Source organism: Rhincodon typus, unplaced genomic scaffold (genome assembly GCF_021869965.1).
Source record: "Rhincodon typus isolate 14 unplaced genomic scaffold, sRhiTyp1.1 hic_rhity00001163, whole genome shotgun sequence".
Lineage (NCBI taxonomy): Eukaryota > Metazoa > Chordata > Chondrichthyes > Orectolobiformes > Rhincodontidae > Rhincodon > Rhincodon typus.
In genome coordinates this window covers 14,113-27,991 of record NW_025966801.1, presented here as the reverse complement: position 1 = coordinate 27,991, position 13,879 = coordinate 14,113, and the positions used below count along the sequence as shown (strand labels likewise).

The 13,879-nt window shown below is 45.8% G+C and overlaps 1 protein-coding gene across 1 annotated transcript in view; it reads right to left on the bottom strand.

Annotated features, from left to right (window-relative positions):
- Nucleotides 1-13,879, bottom strand: part of LOC109928558 (protein spinster homolog 3-like) — a gene marked incomplete at its 3' end in the record, with an annotated part of 16,910 nt that overhangs the window by 584 nt on the left and 2,447 nt on the right. Inside the window, exons 3-5 of the mRNA XM_048592406.1 lie at nt 12,575-12,764; nt 7,129-7,194; nt 1,024-1,122 (exon numbers count right to left, since the gene is read on the bottom strand). Of these exons, the coding sequence (XP_048448363.1) occupies nt 1,024-1,122; nt 7,129-7,194; nt 12,575-12,764 (355 nt within the window). The remainder of the gene's footprint in view (nt 1-1,023; nt 1,123-7,128; nt 7,195-12,574; nt 12,765-13,879) is intronic.

The following is a 13,879-nucleotide window of genomic DNA, read 5'->3' as shown; positions in this document are numbered from 1 at the left end:
GAGAGAGAGAGAGAGTAAAATGGGGGTGGGGACAGTGGGATGGTATTGCTCAAGGAGCTAAAAGGCCTCCTCCTGTTCCTAAAGCAGTCAGACAGTATTAGCTGAGGGTCAGTGGGTAACAGTGTTAGCTGTGGCACAGTCAGACCAGTACAACCATCAGTGCTGACACCGTGACACTGTACTGAGGGAGTGCCTTACAGTTGGAGCCAACATTAAATGGAGGTTCTGCCTGTCCTTCCAGCTGCAGTTAAAGATCCCTGGGCAATATTTTGAAGTCGAGCAGGGCAGGTCTCCCCTAAGCCCCGACCCACATTTATGCACCCCTCATCACCAAAACAACTTATCTGGTTGTTTCCACAGGTACTGTTTGTGGGAGCTAGTTGCGCACAAATTGGCTATTGGGTTTCCTTCGTGACAACGGTGACCGTTCTCTTCAAAGTTCCAGGCTGTCAGTTGTTCGGGGATGCTCCTGAGGTTGTGGAAGGTGCTATGTAAATGTAACTCTTTCTGACTGGCAGCATTTCAGCAGCTGCCCTGGCTCAGGGAAGGTTAAACTAGGAGGTCCTTGCGCGCCTCCCCTAGCCATCAGCAGCATGCGCCATGTGTAGGTGCCAAAAGGACCTTGGCACAAGTATTTAAGTCCGAGGACACCCCAAAAGTGTTTTACAGTCACTATAATGGGACGGTGCACAGCAATATCCCACAAACCACAATGAAATAATGTGCAGAGATGTCATAGTTGTTAACATGGTGGGCCGGTTGGTGGGTAAATATTGGCTGGGAGAACTACCCCCTGTTATTCTAGGATTAGTGTCATGAGACACTCTACCTCCTGCTGAGAGAGGTCTGTCTGACAGTGCAGCAGTCCCCGAGCTATGAAGCTGCCTAAACCTGTGAAAGATCAGACATGAACGTGTCTTCCTTTCCTCACTCATCGCCAGTCAGGTCGTGTTTCTGAGCTCCCTGCGTTGTCCACACTGGAACTGAGGCCAGGCTGCAAGTGAGAAGGTGGTTGGTACTCACACTGCCAATGATGTAGGAGCTGCTGGCATCCCCCAGAACATGGCAGATGGTTATCTGCACTGCCTCCGCCAACGAGCGACGAGTCGGAATAATAACGTACTGGGAATCGAAAGGAACAGACAGTTACAACTCTCATTTCACACATGTCCCAAACAGATACACTTACACACTGCTGGATGGGAGCATTCCTCCAGGGCTCTGACTCCAAGCTTGTCTCTGTGAAAGTATCTGACCCATGTCGGAAATCGGCGAGAGCACCGCCCTGAATTTCTGTCCATGGAATGAAACTCCCCCATCAAAGGAGGTGGCGTGGTGGCTGGTGGGTGGGTTCATGGTTACTCGAGGCTCCGACACTCATCAAGTCATGGAACCTTCCAACACGATTGAGGGCTTCTGGCCCAATGTTTCCCATAACAATTCTGTTAAAGAGCTGTTCAATTTACTCAGCCCCAGCTCCTGCCCCAGGGGCCAGGACTTCAAGTTTTTTTTTTAAATCGAATTCCTTTTTCAATAAGTTATTGTTGAACCTGCTTCTATCATCTTTTCAGACAGTGTATTCCTGATTACAGCGTTAAAGAAACATTCTTCATCAGTCCCTCAGGCTCTTGAGGATTAACAAATCAGCCATGATCTCGTTGAATGGCACAGCAGACCAGATGGGCTGAATGGCCCACTTCTGCTCTTACATCTTATGGATTTACCAATCGTCTTAATTCTCCATCTTCTGGTTACTGACCTTGTAGCCAGTGGAAACCGTTTCTCCTTAGGTGCTCCATCCAAACTCTCCAGAATTATGAACACCTTTATTGATTCTGCAGTTAACATCTTCCTTACAGAGAATAGTCCTGGCTTGTCCAGTCTACACGACAAACATTTGAATAGGAGGGTGTGCAGCCTTTCATCCACTTGAGGCCACTCGCCACTCAGTATGATCATGGCTGATATGTTTATGTTTTGAATACCTCATTCCCAAACGAGCCTGATAATCTTCGATTTCCCTGCTTAACAGGGAATAGATATTCATCTCTCTCCCTTTAAAACATTCAATGACCCCACCTCCATCGCCTTCTGAAGCAAAATCTCATAAACCTCTGAGAAAGAATTCTCTTCGTCTCTATCATAGAGTCATCCAGCATGGAAACAGACCCTTCGGTCCAACCAGTCTATGCCGACCATAATCCCAAACCAAACTAGTCCCACCCGCCTGCCCATGGCCCATATCCCTCCAAACGTTTTCTGTTCATGTACTTAGCCAAATGTCTTCTGAACATTGTAACTGTGCCCACATCCACCATTTCCTCAGGATGTTCATTCCACACGTGAACCACTTTCTGTGTAAAAAAATTTGCCCCCATCTTTTTTTAAATCTTTTTCTCTCACCTTAAAAATGTGCCCTCTAGTCTTGAAACCCCCCATCCTCGGGCAAAAACAACTACCATTATCCCTATCTATACCCTTCAAGATTTTATAAATTTCTATCAGGTCACCTCTCAAACTCCTACACTTCGGCAAGAGAAGTTTCTGCCTATCCAACCTTTCTTTATAAGTCAAACGTTCCATTACCGGCAACCCTGGTATATCTCTTCTGAATCATCTCCAGCTAAGTAATATCCTTCCTGTGACAGGGCAACCAGATCTGGGCACAGTATTCCAGAAGAGACCTGTCCTGAAAGGACAACTCCTGATTTTAAAACAGAGCCCATAGTCTGGACCCCACCCACAAAACATCACTCCCACGTCCATCTTGTCAAGATCATTCAGTATCTTATAAACTTCAATCAAATCACCCCTCACTCTTCTAAACTCCAGTGGAAACCTGCCCAACCTGTTCAACTCCTCCTCAGATGAAAAACCACTCATTCCAGTAAACCACCTCCAATGTATTTACTTCACTATTATCTTGTACGACAAAGCTTGGAATTGATCTATCCTTTGGCATTTCAACATTCAGTGGCTGAAGTCTACCTCTTTGTCTACTGAAAAGTGAAATCCATAGGGATCACTATAGGCAGAGAGGTTGCTCCATAAGGATGGATCCAGGGTGGAGGGTGAAAGATTTGTACAGAAGATGGGATACATTGAAACCGCCCGCCTCCAAACTCTCCATTCCCACGCCCACTTGGCTAATGAACACCATTCCACGAAGCTGGTTCTCATAAACAATCTGCCAAACCCCAAAATCGAGAGATGAGGAGAGAATTATTGGGTTGTTGATAGAAACGTGAACGTTTACAGTCCAGAAGAAGGCCATTTAGCCTACCTTGCTTATCAGCAAAAAGCCGACATCCTAACCAACCTATCCCACTTTCCAGTTCTTGGTCTAACAGATAGATAGATAGATAGAATTCCTACAGTAGAGAAACAGGCTATTTGGCCCATCAGGTCCTCACTAACCTTCTGAACAGCATCCCACCCAGACCCACCCCTCTAATCTATCCCCTTAACACCCATTTCCCATGACTAACCCACATAGCCTGCACATCCCTGGTCACAATGGGTGATTTAGCATGGCTAATTCAGCTAATCTTCACATTTTTGCACTGTGGGAAGAAACCCAGCACCCAGAGGAAACCCACACTGTAACTCTGTGAGGCGTCAAGTTCATATCCCAGTGTCTTAGAGTCATTGAGGTCTACAGCACAGAAAAAGGCCCTTCAGCCCATCAGATCTGCATTTGTCCAAAGCAAGCACCTAACTATTCTAATCCCATGGGCCTAATCTTAATCTAATCCCTTCCCAAAGCTACTTGATCTTTTGGGAGAGCCAAAAAGTAGCAGATTAAAAGCCCAGGCTAGTTTGGAAAACAAAGAGCTTGGAAATCATTTCTGAGATTCTTCAATTCTCATCCTCTAAGGCAGTGAACTTTAGATCTGCTCCAATCTCTGGGTGAACAAACTTCTCCTCTTCTCCCCTGTCAACCTTCCATCAATTATTTTAAGCTTATGGCTCCTGATTATTGACCTTTTCTGTAAATCGAAATAGGTCCATCCCACCCACTCTATCTAAGCGGCTCAGAATTTTATACAGCTCAATTATTTCTTCTCTCAGCTTCCTGAGTTCCAAAGAAAACAACCTCTAATCTCTCCTCAGAGCTGGAATTCTCCAGCTCATCAAAAAGATCCACATTGTACAACACCAGAAACCAATTACAATGACCCAGGAATGCGGTGGCTTAGAATGGAATGCAAGTCTGATGTAGTCTTTACAAATCTCATGGTGATAAATGGCGAAGTATGTTGAAAGATAAACAGAAATCCACCGTGTACCTTTATTGTGATGACTGTACTTCCATCAGAATGGTTCAACCTTCTTGGATTGCATTACGCTCATAGAATAGTCATAGAATCCTTACAGTGTGGAAACAGACCCTTCGACCCAACAAGTCCACACCAACTCTCAAAGCATCCACGTAGACCCATCCCCCTATGATCCACCTAATCTACATATCCCTGGACACTATGGGCAATTTAGCATGGCCAATCCACCTAGCCTGTACATCTTTGGATCGTGGGAGGAAACCAGAGCACCCGGAGGAAACCCACGCAGACACGGGGAGAATGTGCAAAGAACCCGGTTTCCTGGCACTGTGAGGCAGCAGTGCTAACCACTGAACCACCATGCCGCCCCACAGTGCATTACAACATAGAACATAGAACATAGAACAGTGCAGCACAGTACAGGCCCTTCGGCCCATGATGTTGTGCCGAACTTTTACCCGAATCCTAAGGTCTATCTAACCTCCACCCCTGCCTTATACTATCATCCACCCCTACCTTATACTATCATCCATATGCCTGTCTAATAGCCGCTTAAATGCCCCTAATGAGGCCGACTCCACTACCCTCTCCGGCAATGCATCCCACGCCCCTATGGAACAAATGCTCTCAAAGAGGAACAAGAACAAATACCTTTGTTTACTTAAGAGCAACTCACTTCCTTTTTAAAGTAATTTCCTCCCTCGCTCCTGGCTTTTGCCTGTAGATTTGGTGTCTATCTTTCTTGGTGAGGCGTTGAATAATGAATGGAATGATCTTGCCCGTGAGGTACAAGACCTGGAGCAGTTCAATTGCTGTGAAAGAACATGGCTGCCATGTCTGGGCTGCTCTCTATGACCTCTCAAACATATACCTGACAGGAAACATTTGGCCCATCCAGACTATCCCACACCCAGGGTTATCCTCTGCATACACTCCTCACCTTACGCAAAGACACTTGATCTTTTGGGAGACCCAATAGATAGCAGATTTAAAACTCCAGCCAGCTTCAAAAACAAATTTCTCCTGATCCCTTTAGATAATCCAAACTGGCTTGTGGAGGTCAAATCTACTTTTTCGACAAGTGACTGCCACCAGCAACTCTATTGTCCGTTGCTTCATTACCACTGGTAGAAACATCACTGGCTAAACCAGATGATTTGAAGCCTCTTTAATAGCTCGCTAACTAAAGGTGAAGTAACAAGTGGTACATGCAACGGATTTGAAGCTGTGTTTATACAGAAGAAAGAGTGCAACAACTTTACTACATTTGAATATTGTCTGTCTCACCCTGTGAGAAAGAATGGCCTATCTGGATTGGGCAGCAAAATAAATGGCTGAGAAACTATAACAGGGGACAAGGGATTGGGATGACCCGAGGAACTGACATTCTTTTTTTGAGATGTGTGGGACACATCATAGAGGAAATCACACAACAATTTGCAATCCTCTATTTCAGCAATGATTTCACATCAATTTTTGAAACTGGCCATTCCATCAAGTATAGCAGATTGGGAAACATGAGCTAATTGTGGTGGCTAAGTGTGTGCGTGTGGTGTCACAGTCCACTCAAGTCTGATAACGTGCACATTTACCTGCACCTTGCAGTCCGCATCAATGGAGATGTTATCACACACCTCTGGAGCAAGTGGGACTTCAACCTAGGTGTCCTGGTCCAGAGGTGAGGGTACTACCACTGCACTGCAAGAACCCTTGGCTGGAGCTAAGAATAGTGATGGAAGAGGCTCCAATTTCTTTCTGACTGGTGGTTGACCAGGAATCCCTCCAGCCCGTTCTCAGCTCCTGCTTTTGGTATGTGTTGGAAAGACTTACACAACTGAAATTCAACCTGTTTGGTCTCTTATGAATGCACCTTCCTCAGCCATCAAGTCCTAGAATGGGACTCAAACTGGGACTTTCTGACTCACAGACAGGGACACTACCCACTACCCCACATAATTTCTTTCTACCTATTCTATAGAAAGTTATTTCCATTGGTGGAGAATCCAGAAACTATCAGGACACAGTAATCCACTTGATTGATACACCATCCTTCACCTTCAACATCCACCCCCTCCACCACCGATGCTCAGTAGCAGCAGCGTGTACCACCTACAAGATGCCCTGTGGCAACTCACCAAGGCTGTGTCGACTGCACCTTCCAAACTTGCTACCTCTACCATCTGGAAGGACAAGGGCAGCAGAAACATGGGAACACCAACACCTGAAAGCTCCCCTCCAAGACACTCACCATCCTGACTTGGAAATATATCACCGCTCCTTCACTGTTGCTGGGTCAAAATCCTGCAATTGCCTCCCTATCTGCGCTGTGGGTCTACCTACAGCACATGGACTACAGCAATCCAAGAAGGCAGCTCATCATCTTCTCATGAAGGGGCAACTAGTGCACCCAAATACCATGAATGAACAAAATACAACCTGGGGCCACACACTCATGTATAAAGATATCAAGCCACGGTGTCAACGGATATGGAATCAGGACAAATTGGATGGAGTTGAGGTTCAGATCTGATACATTGAATGGAATATTTGGACAATTCAGACGTTGAATAGCCTGCTCATGCTCGTACGTTTCACGCAGTCAAGATGCAATGGTAAAAGGAAAGCCATGTGACAATCAGAGTTCCTTGAGAATCAGATGATTTTTAGCTGAGATTATAGGACAAGGTCAAGAAACTAGCTTCATCATTCTCATCTGATGAGACATTGGAGATTGCAAACTTCAACGTCGTTCTCACGCATTCACCTCCAAATGACCTGAGGAACGAGAAAATATTATTTGGCTCAAATTAGTTAATGACACAGCAGTGAACCAGGGAGTGGGACTTACCAAGAGAATGTCTGCAATAATTGCCCAATTCAAAGCGAGTAATGTCTCTCCCAAGGCAATGAAAACCTTTGAGAAAAAAAGAAACCATTTTTACTCAGGGTGTCATCCTGCAGTAAAATCAGACACTAGGCAGCATGCAGTTACTATGGAGTTGCCAGATCGATGATGATCATTGTTTTCGATAGACCCTCACCTTCAGCATGGTCACCAGTATTTGAATGTAACCAATGGATAATGGGAAATACACCAAGTGTTTGCAGTGACACTTGCTGCTCACGAGCTGGTTACCAACTCAGTCATGTTCACACTTCAAGATAAAAAGGTTCATTAGTAACAGCAGGGGTGAGGGATGGTTGACAAGGAGGAAGGCCGGTCAGTGGAAGAGATCGCACAATCTCATTTCCATCCTGCAGAAGGCTAAATACCTTCAGCTGTGGAACAGGTCAAAGGTTCAGCACGCTAGAGGCAAAGGGGGGACCATCTATACAGGACACCACACTGCCCGGGCCAGGCACACACGGAACGTCCCACTGCCCGGGCCAAGCGCACACGGAATGGCCCACTGCCTGGGCCAGGTGCACACGGAATGGCCCACTGCCCGGGCCAGGCGCACACGGAATGTCCCACTGCCCCGGCCAGGTGCACATGGAATGTCCCACTGCCCAGGACAGGCGCACACGGAATGTCCCACTGCCCAGGACAGGCGCACACGGAATGGCCCAGGTAATGATACACTGTCTGGGTGTTTTGTTTATGAGTTTGCACAATTCCCTACCATCCTGATGAACATGAACTGTAAACTCACTACAGCTTGAATGCACTGTCTCTGATGTTATACCAGTGTTGTAACTGTAGACAAGCAATGAATTATACATAGTAGATGCTGAATTATAGAAGCAGATAAATTCTCAGACTCTATTTTAGCTACGACTCTTATACAAAGGCATGTACAAGGCTGTAGTACAACACTTTGTGTATTATGAGGGTCTATTTCAGTGAGTGCAATATGTTAACCATTTAACCATGTCGCTGATACCACCCACAGTGGTGATGGCCTCTTAGTATCATCACTGGAGCATTAATCTCGGAGACCGAGGTAATGTTTATTATATACATTCTATATACCTCAAACTCAGGCCTGAGCACTCTGTATAGGAGTGAGGGGATGAACTGAGGAAAACAAGGGCACTCAACGTGTCAAACCTGGAGAATAAAGACCAAAAGGGAACAGAAGCAGAATTAATGGATCACAGAATTGGGAACTGTCTGTCATGACAGTTGAAAATTTAAAAATGGGGCAGCATATCGGCTCAGTGGTTGGTACTACTACGTCACAGCACCAGGGACCCGGGTTCAATTCCAGCCTCAGGCAACTGACTGTTTGGAGTTTGCACATTCACCCTGTGTCTGCGTGGGTTTCCTCCGGGTGCTCCAGTTTCCTCCCACAGTCCAAAGATGTGCAAAGTAGGTGGATTGGCCATGCTAAGTAAGCCATAGTGTCCAGGGACATATGGTTAGATGGATTAGCCATGGGAAATGCAGGGTCGGGGGTTGAATCTGCGTGGGATGATCTTCAGAGAGTGAATGTGGACTTGTTGAGCTAAGTGGCCTGTTTCCACACTGTAAGGATTCTATCCTGTTCTATATAATAGAAATCCTGATATCAAGAAATCCATTATAGATTAAAAAAATGCAACCACAGTTTCTGGCGTTGGTCATGTGATTAGGCTACTCATTTGCACAGTGCATGTAAGTGAACTTGAAGTTTGTTGTGGATCTGTCTGTGAGGAAAAAGCAGTATCAAAACGGTTTGTGATCAATGTGAGTGCTTTACTTTGGGAGCAGATACAACAAAAGAAGTATCCACGTGTGAAGCAACGATTGTGCATCAGGGACTCTCCAGTGCACATGGCATTGACATGGCCCTGTCAGTAACTTCTATTGGGCAACACTGGTTTGGGTATCGTGGGCCTGCATCTTACCATATTTTAGGCAGCATGTCAAATACAGCAAATTTTATGGAGGGTTTCTATCCGTGAGGCCTGGAGAGTTTTATCACATTATTGTCCCAAACCTGTCTCATTAATCTCCCGCCCATCCCCACCCCACAGCACCCTTCTTGTCCAATACTAGCCTGATTCCACCATGTGCCACAGCCCGAAGAACTCCCCACTGCCTGGATATCCCAAATGGACTGGCATCCCCGACAACAGTGCCATCTTCAGTCCAGAGCTGACCCACACGGTTCAGGATGTAGCACAGAAGGGATAATGGGCATTCCACTTTCCAGGCAGGGTCTGGAGGCCCTGCTGGATATTGGTTGGGGGGAGCTGTTTCAGACATGGTTCATTCTCTACTCCCTGGACCAACAGAGAAGGACACAGCAATAGGGCATACCAGCCGCCTGGGTCAGTGTAGTCTGCAGGAATGCCCAGCGATGTAAGAAGGAGGTTAATGAACATCTCCTCTCTGCCTGGGTAAGTGCTACCATCTTCTCACACTCCCTCCCTCTCTCCCTGCTACTGTACCCAGCTCCCACTCTCCTCCTCTCACTATTACCTGTAACACCTTCCCCCACTTACCCTCATCCACACCACACCCCCCATCCCTTACCTCACAAGGCCTCTTTGCTGCCTACTCACTCACTTGGCATACCTCACCACCTTCTGCCCACCCTCACCAGCTGTGCCACCCATTTTCATCTCCTTTCTTTCAGCCCAGGAGAAAACAGCCCACAAAACTGGTGGTAGGCTTCCTGGAATCCCTATCGTGTGGAAGCAGGCCATTCAGCCCATTGGATCCACACTAACTCTCCATAGGACATCCCACCCAGACCCACACATCTAACCCTGTAACCCGGCATTTCCCCACATCTAACCCACCTAGCCTTCACACCACTGGACACGACAGGCAATTTAAGCATGGCTAATCCACCTAACCTGCATGTCTTTGTTACTGTGGGAGGAAACCGGAGCACCCAGTGGAAACCCACGCAGACACGAGGTGAATGTGCAAACTCCACACAGACAGTCACCCAAGGTTGGAATCGAGCCTGGGTCCCTGACACTGTGAGGCAGCAGTGCTAACCACTGAGGCACCGTGCCACATGCAGGTAGGCACTGAGTAAGGCACAGAGCAAGTGAGCAGCCCTGAGATGCAGCCTGGTCCTGCACACTGTAGGCTGTAAGCAGCATCACAACAGGAGGTGGTCAGAGAGGAAACTGCATCTTAATGAGGTGCATTATGCAGTTACTGAGGGTGATAGCGAGCGATAATTCCCAATAATTGACATCTCCCCACTCCGCGGCGAGTATCTCATCTCAATGCCCAGAATTCTGTTGGAGCATGCAGCAAATTGGTCCCGACATCGGGAACTGTCTTGTTTAACTCCCAGCGGGAGTCTCCCAGATTTCCCACCATCGCCCACATCGTTCTGCTCAGTGGGTTATGTACTTTATGGAGGGTGATGTGTTCTACAAGTCTGTGTATCATACAGTACAGATACGATTGTGTTTTCTTGTACATTGAATCAGTGAATGCTACAACGGTAAAACCGGCTGTTTGGCCCATCGTATCTGTTAGTGGTTATAGGTCCTTAGTGTGTGTGGCTGTGGTGTTTACTTCATTACACAGTGTCAACAAAACAATATAGGAACAGGTGAGTACAGGGATTTGGATAATTAATTTTAAAAAACTAAGATAAATTATTTAACGGGAAAGGTAATTCTAGGGATAAGTTTATGAATTGCAGGAAATGCTTTCTTCTGAAAGTGTTTGCCTATTTAAATAATGTATTTTCTCCTGCAGGAATTGGATCAGATTGGGGAATTTAGTTAGGCTTAGTGCCAACAGGGCCTACGAAACGTCCTGAAGTCGTGTATTCATGCAGTAGCCGTGAACCTGATGTTATAACTCTCAGCTTTCACTGGGTTTTAAACTTGTTTCATTTTTATTACATACAGTCTCACCATCGACTGGCTGGAAAGTATATTACTGCCTTCAGCAGCTATTCAGACCCTGCAAAACAGCAGCATTAGCAAACACTTGCCCACACTGTGTTGCAGTCCTTTTCATAGAATCCAGACAGGAGCCCTTTCTACAATGATATACCGGGGTTTTGGCTATAACAGTCGACAGGGCAAAATCCCAAATCATTTTAATACAAATCACATTATCAGTGAGAAAATACTCAGCTTCCATTTGTCTTTCACCATTGTATGCCTGTCTAGGTTTGTGTTTGTGCTGTCTGTATGCGTATCTGACTGTGTATCTGTCTGTGTGTGTGTGTACTCTGAATTTGTGTCTCCCTGTGCATGTATGTGTCTCTCTCTTTCTGTCTGTCAGCATTTGTGTGTGTGTGTGTGTGTGTGTGTGTGTGTGTGACTCTAAATGTGTATGTGTGTGTGTCTCTCTCTCTGTATATGTCTCACTGCTTGTGGATGTGTCTCTTTCTCTCGATCTGTGTCTCTGTATGTGTGTCTGAGTCTGCATGTGTGTGCGTCTGTCCATGTCTCTGTGTGTGTGTGTGTGTGTGTGTGTGTGTGTCCGTGTCTGTGTGTGTGTGAGAGGGAGAGAGATTCAGTCTGTGTGCGTGGTGGGGGCGGTGTTCAGCTACCAATAGAGATGGGATGTGAGCACTGTCTCAGGAGGTCAGTAAGTGATTGCACCTTCAAATTACCAACTCCCAGCTCCTCAGCAGTTCCCCTTTTTTATTTCAAATGAGCTACGAACAGAAGAATAGAATATCAAGGTCAAATTAAAGTCAGTGGGTATCAAGTGGATAATTCCCTTGTCACAGTTCGCTCAAACAGAAGGCAGCTGTGGTAACTGGAGGTCAGGTGTCTACCTCCTCTTTCAGGGGAATGTAAACAATCTCATGCACAACGTGAGATTTCCCCAGTGTCTTGACCAATCTCATACTTCAACCAATATTGTTAAAACTGCTCATATAATTATTATCACACTGGAATTTCTGGAACTTGCTGTGTATAAATTGCCACATTTTACAAATTACAAAAGTGACTACATTTCAAAAACCAGTTGTGAGTCTTTGAGACGTCTTGAGATTGTGGAAGGCGCTATAGAAATGTCAATTTCTTCTTATGAAAAATGCAAATTATTAGAAGCAATTCTTATAAATAGTTCCTTCACATCTTGCAATCTCCTGATTACATTGTTCTTAACCGACAATTAAAAGTATATCTGAGCAGCTCCTGGATGTTCATTAACATCAAAGGCATTACTGCAGTTAGATACAATTGGTGGAAAGCATTACTGTAGTACTTCGTATTATCGAGTGACCGCAGGAGTAATGTCAGGATTAACTCAAAGTACTGTAAACACTGATATCAGGATTAATATCAGATTAAATTAGAGTAGTATACAGCAATTTTAGGAGTAATTTTAGGTTTCATTAACAGTAGTATAGAGTGAGAGCAATACTTACGTATGTCGCTGCAATGCTATGCCGAGCCAGTACAATGGCGAGGTAGAGGCAGAGACTAGAACTCAACATGCCGGCTGCACAGATGAGAGGATCAGCTCTGGGGCTCTTCTTTTTAAAGTGCTTCGAAAGCGCAGCTCCAATTCCAATCCCGAGGATTCCAGTCACGCAGGTAATGGCTCCAAATATTAAACTATACAAAGTAGAAGTGAGTGCAGAATATACAGTCACTGGCAGTGAGTAATGAGCACACAGGAGTATCAGCAGCATGGGCTGATACAGCATCAATACATCCAGCCTCCCTGGTCATGCTCGGGCTGTGCTGTGATCTGTTATATTCCTCCATTTAACCTGTTTCCGTCTCGTTTCTACCTCATTTTAAGAAATGCAAGTTTTCATCCCCTACACTCACAAATGATAAGTTCACCCAGCACCTGAGGCAAATATAAGAGTAAATTAAAGGACCTTCCCCATTAAATGTGTGTAAAACGTTTGAAGCTTAAGAGAAGATTTGTAGCTCGGGTTGTGGATGAGCTTGTAGGCATGTTCGCTGAGCCGGTGGGTTTGGTTGCAAACGTTTTGTCACCCTGCTCGGTAACATTGTCAGTGCGCCTCCGGTGAAGCGTTGGTGTTCTGTCCCGCTTGTTATTTATATGCCTCGGTTTGCTGGGGTGTTTGGCATCACATCCGGTTTTGTTTCTCAACAGTTTGTACACAGGGTCTAATTCAATGTGTTTGTTGATGGCGTTCCGGTTGGAATACCAGGCCCCAGGAATTCCCTGACATGTCTCTGTCTGGCTTGTGTGATTATGGAGGTGGTGTCCCAGTCGAATTCGTGTCCCTCGTTGTCCGTGTGTAGTGAGACCAGTGAGAATTGGTCGTGTCTCTTGGTGTCTAGTTGGTGCTCGTGTATCGTTATTGTCAGTTTTCTTCTGGTCTGGCCTATGTGGTGTTTCTCACAGTCCTTGCGTGGTATTTTGTATTTTACCCCAGGTTTGCTGGTTTGGGGTTTGGGATCCTTCACGTTCATCAGTAAACTGTCGCAAGCTGGTTGTCAGTTTGTGAGCTATCGAGGGGTCTGAGTAGTCTTGTGGTCACCTCTGAAATGCCCTTGATGTACAGTAGGGTGATTAGTGAGTCTGGTCGTGTTGTGTCTTCTTTCTGTGGTCTGTCTCAGAGGTAATTGCAGATTGTGATTTTCGGATATCCATTCCTTTTGAAGACTACGTATAGGTGCTTCTGTTCTGCTTTGCATAGTTCCGGGTTGCTGCATTGTACTGCATTTCAGAGATGACCACAAGATTACTC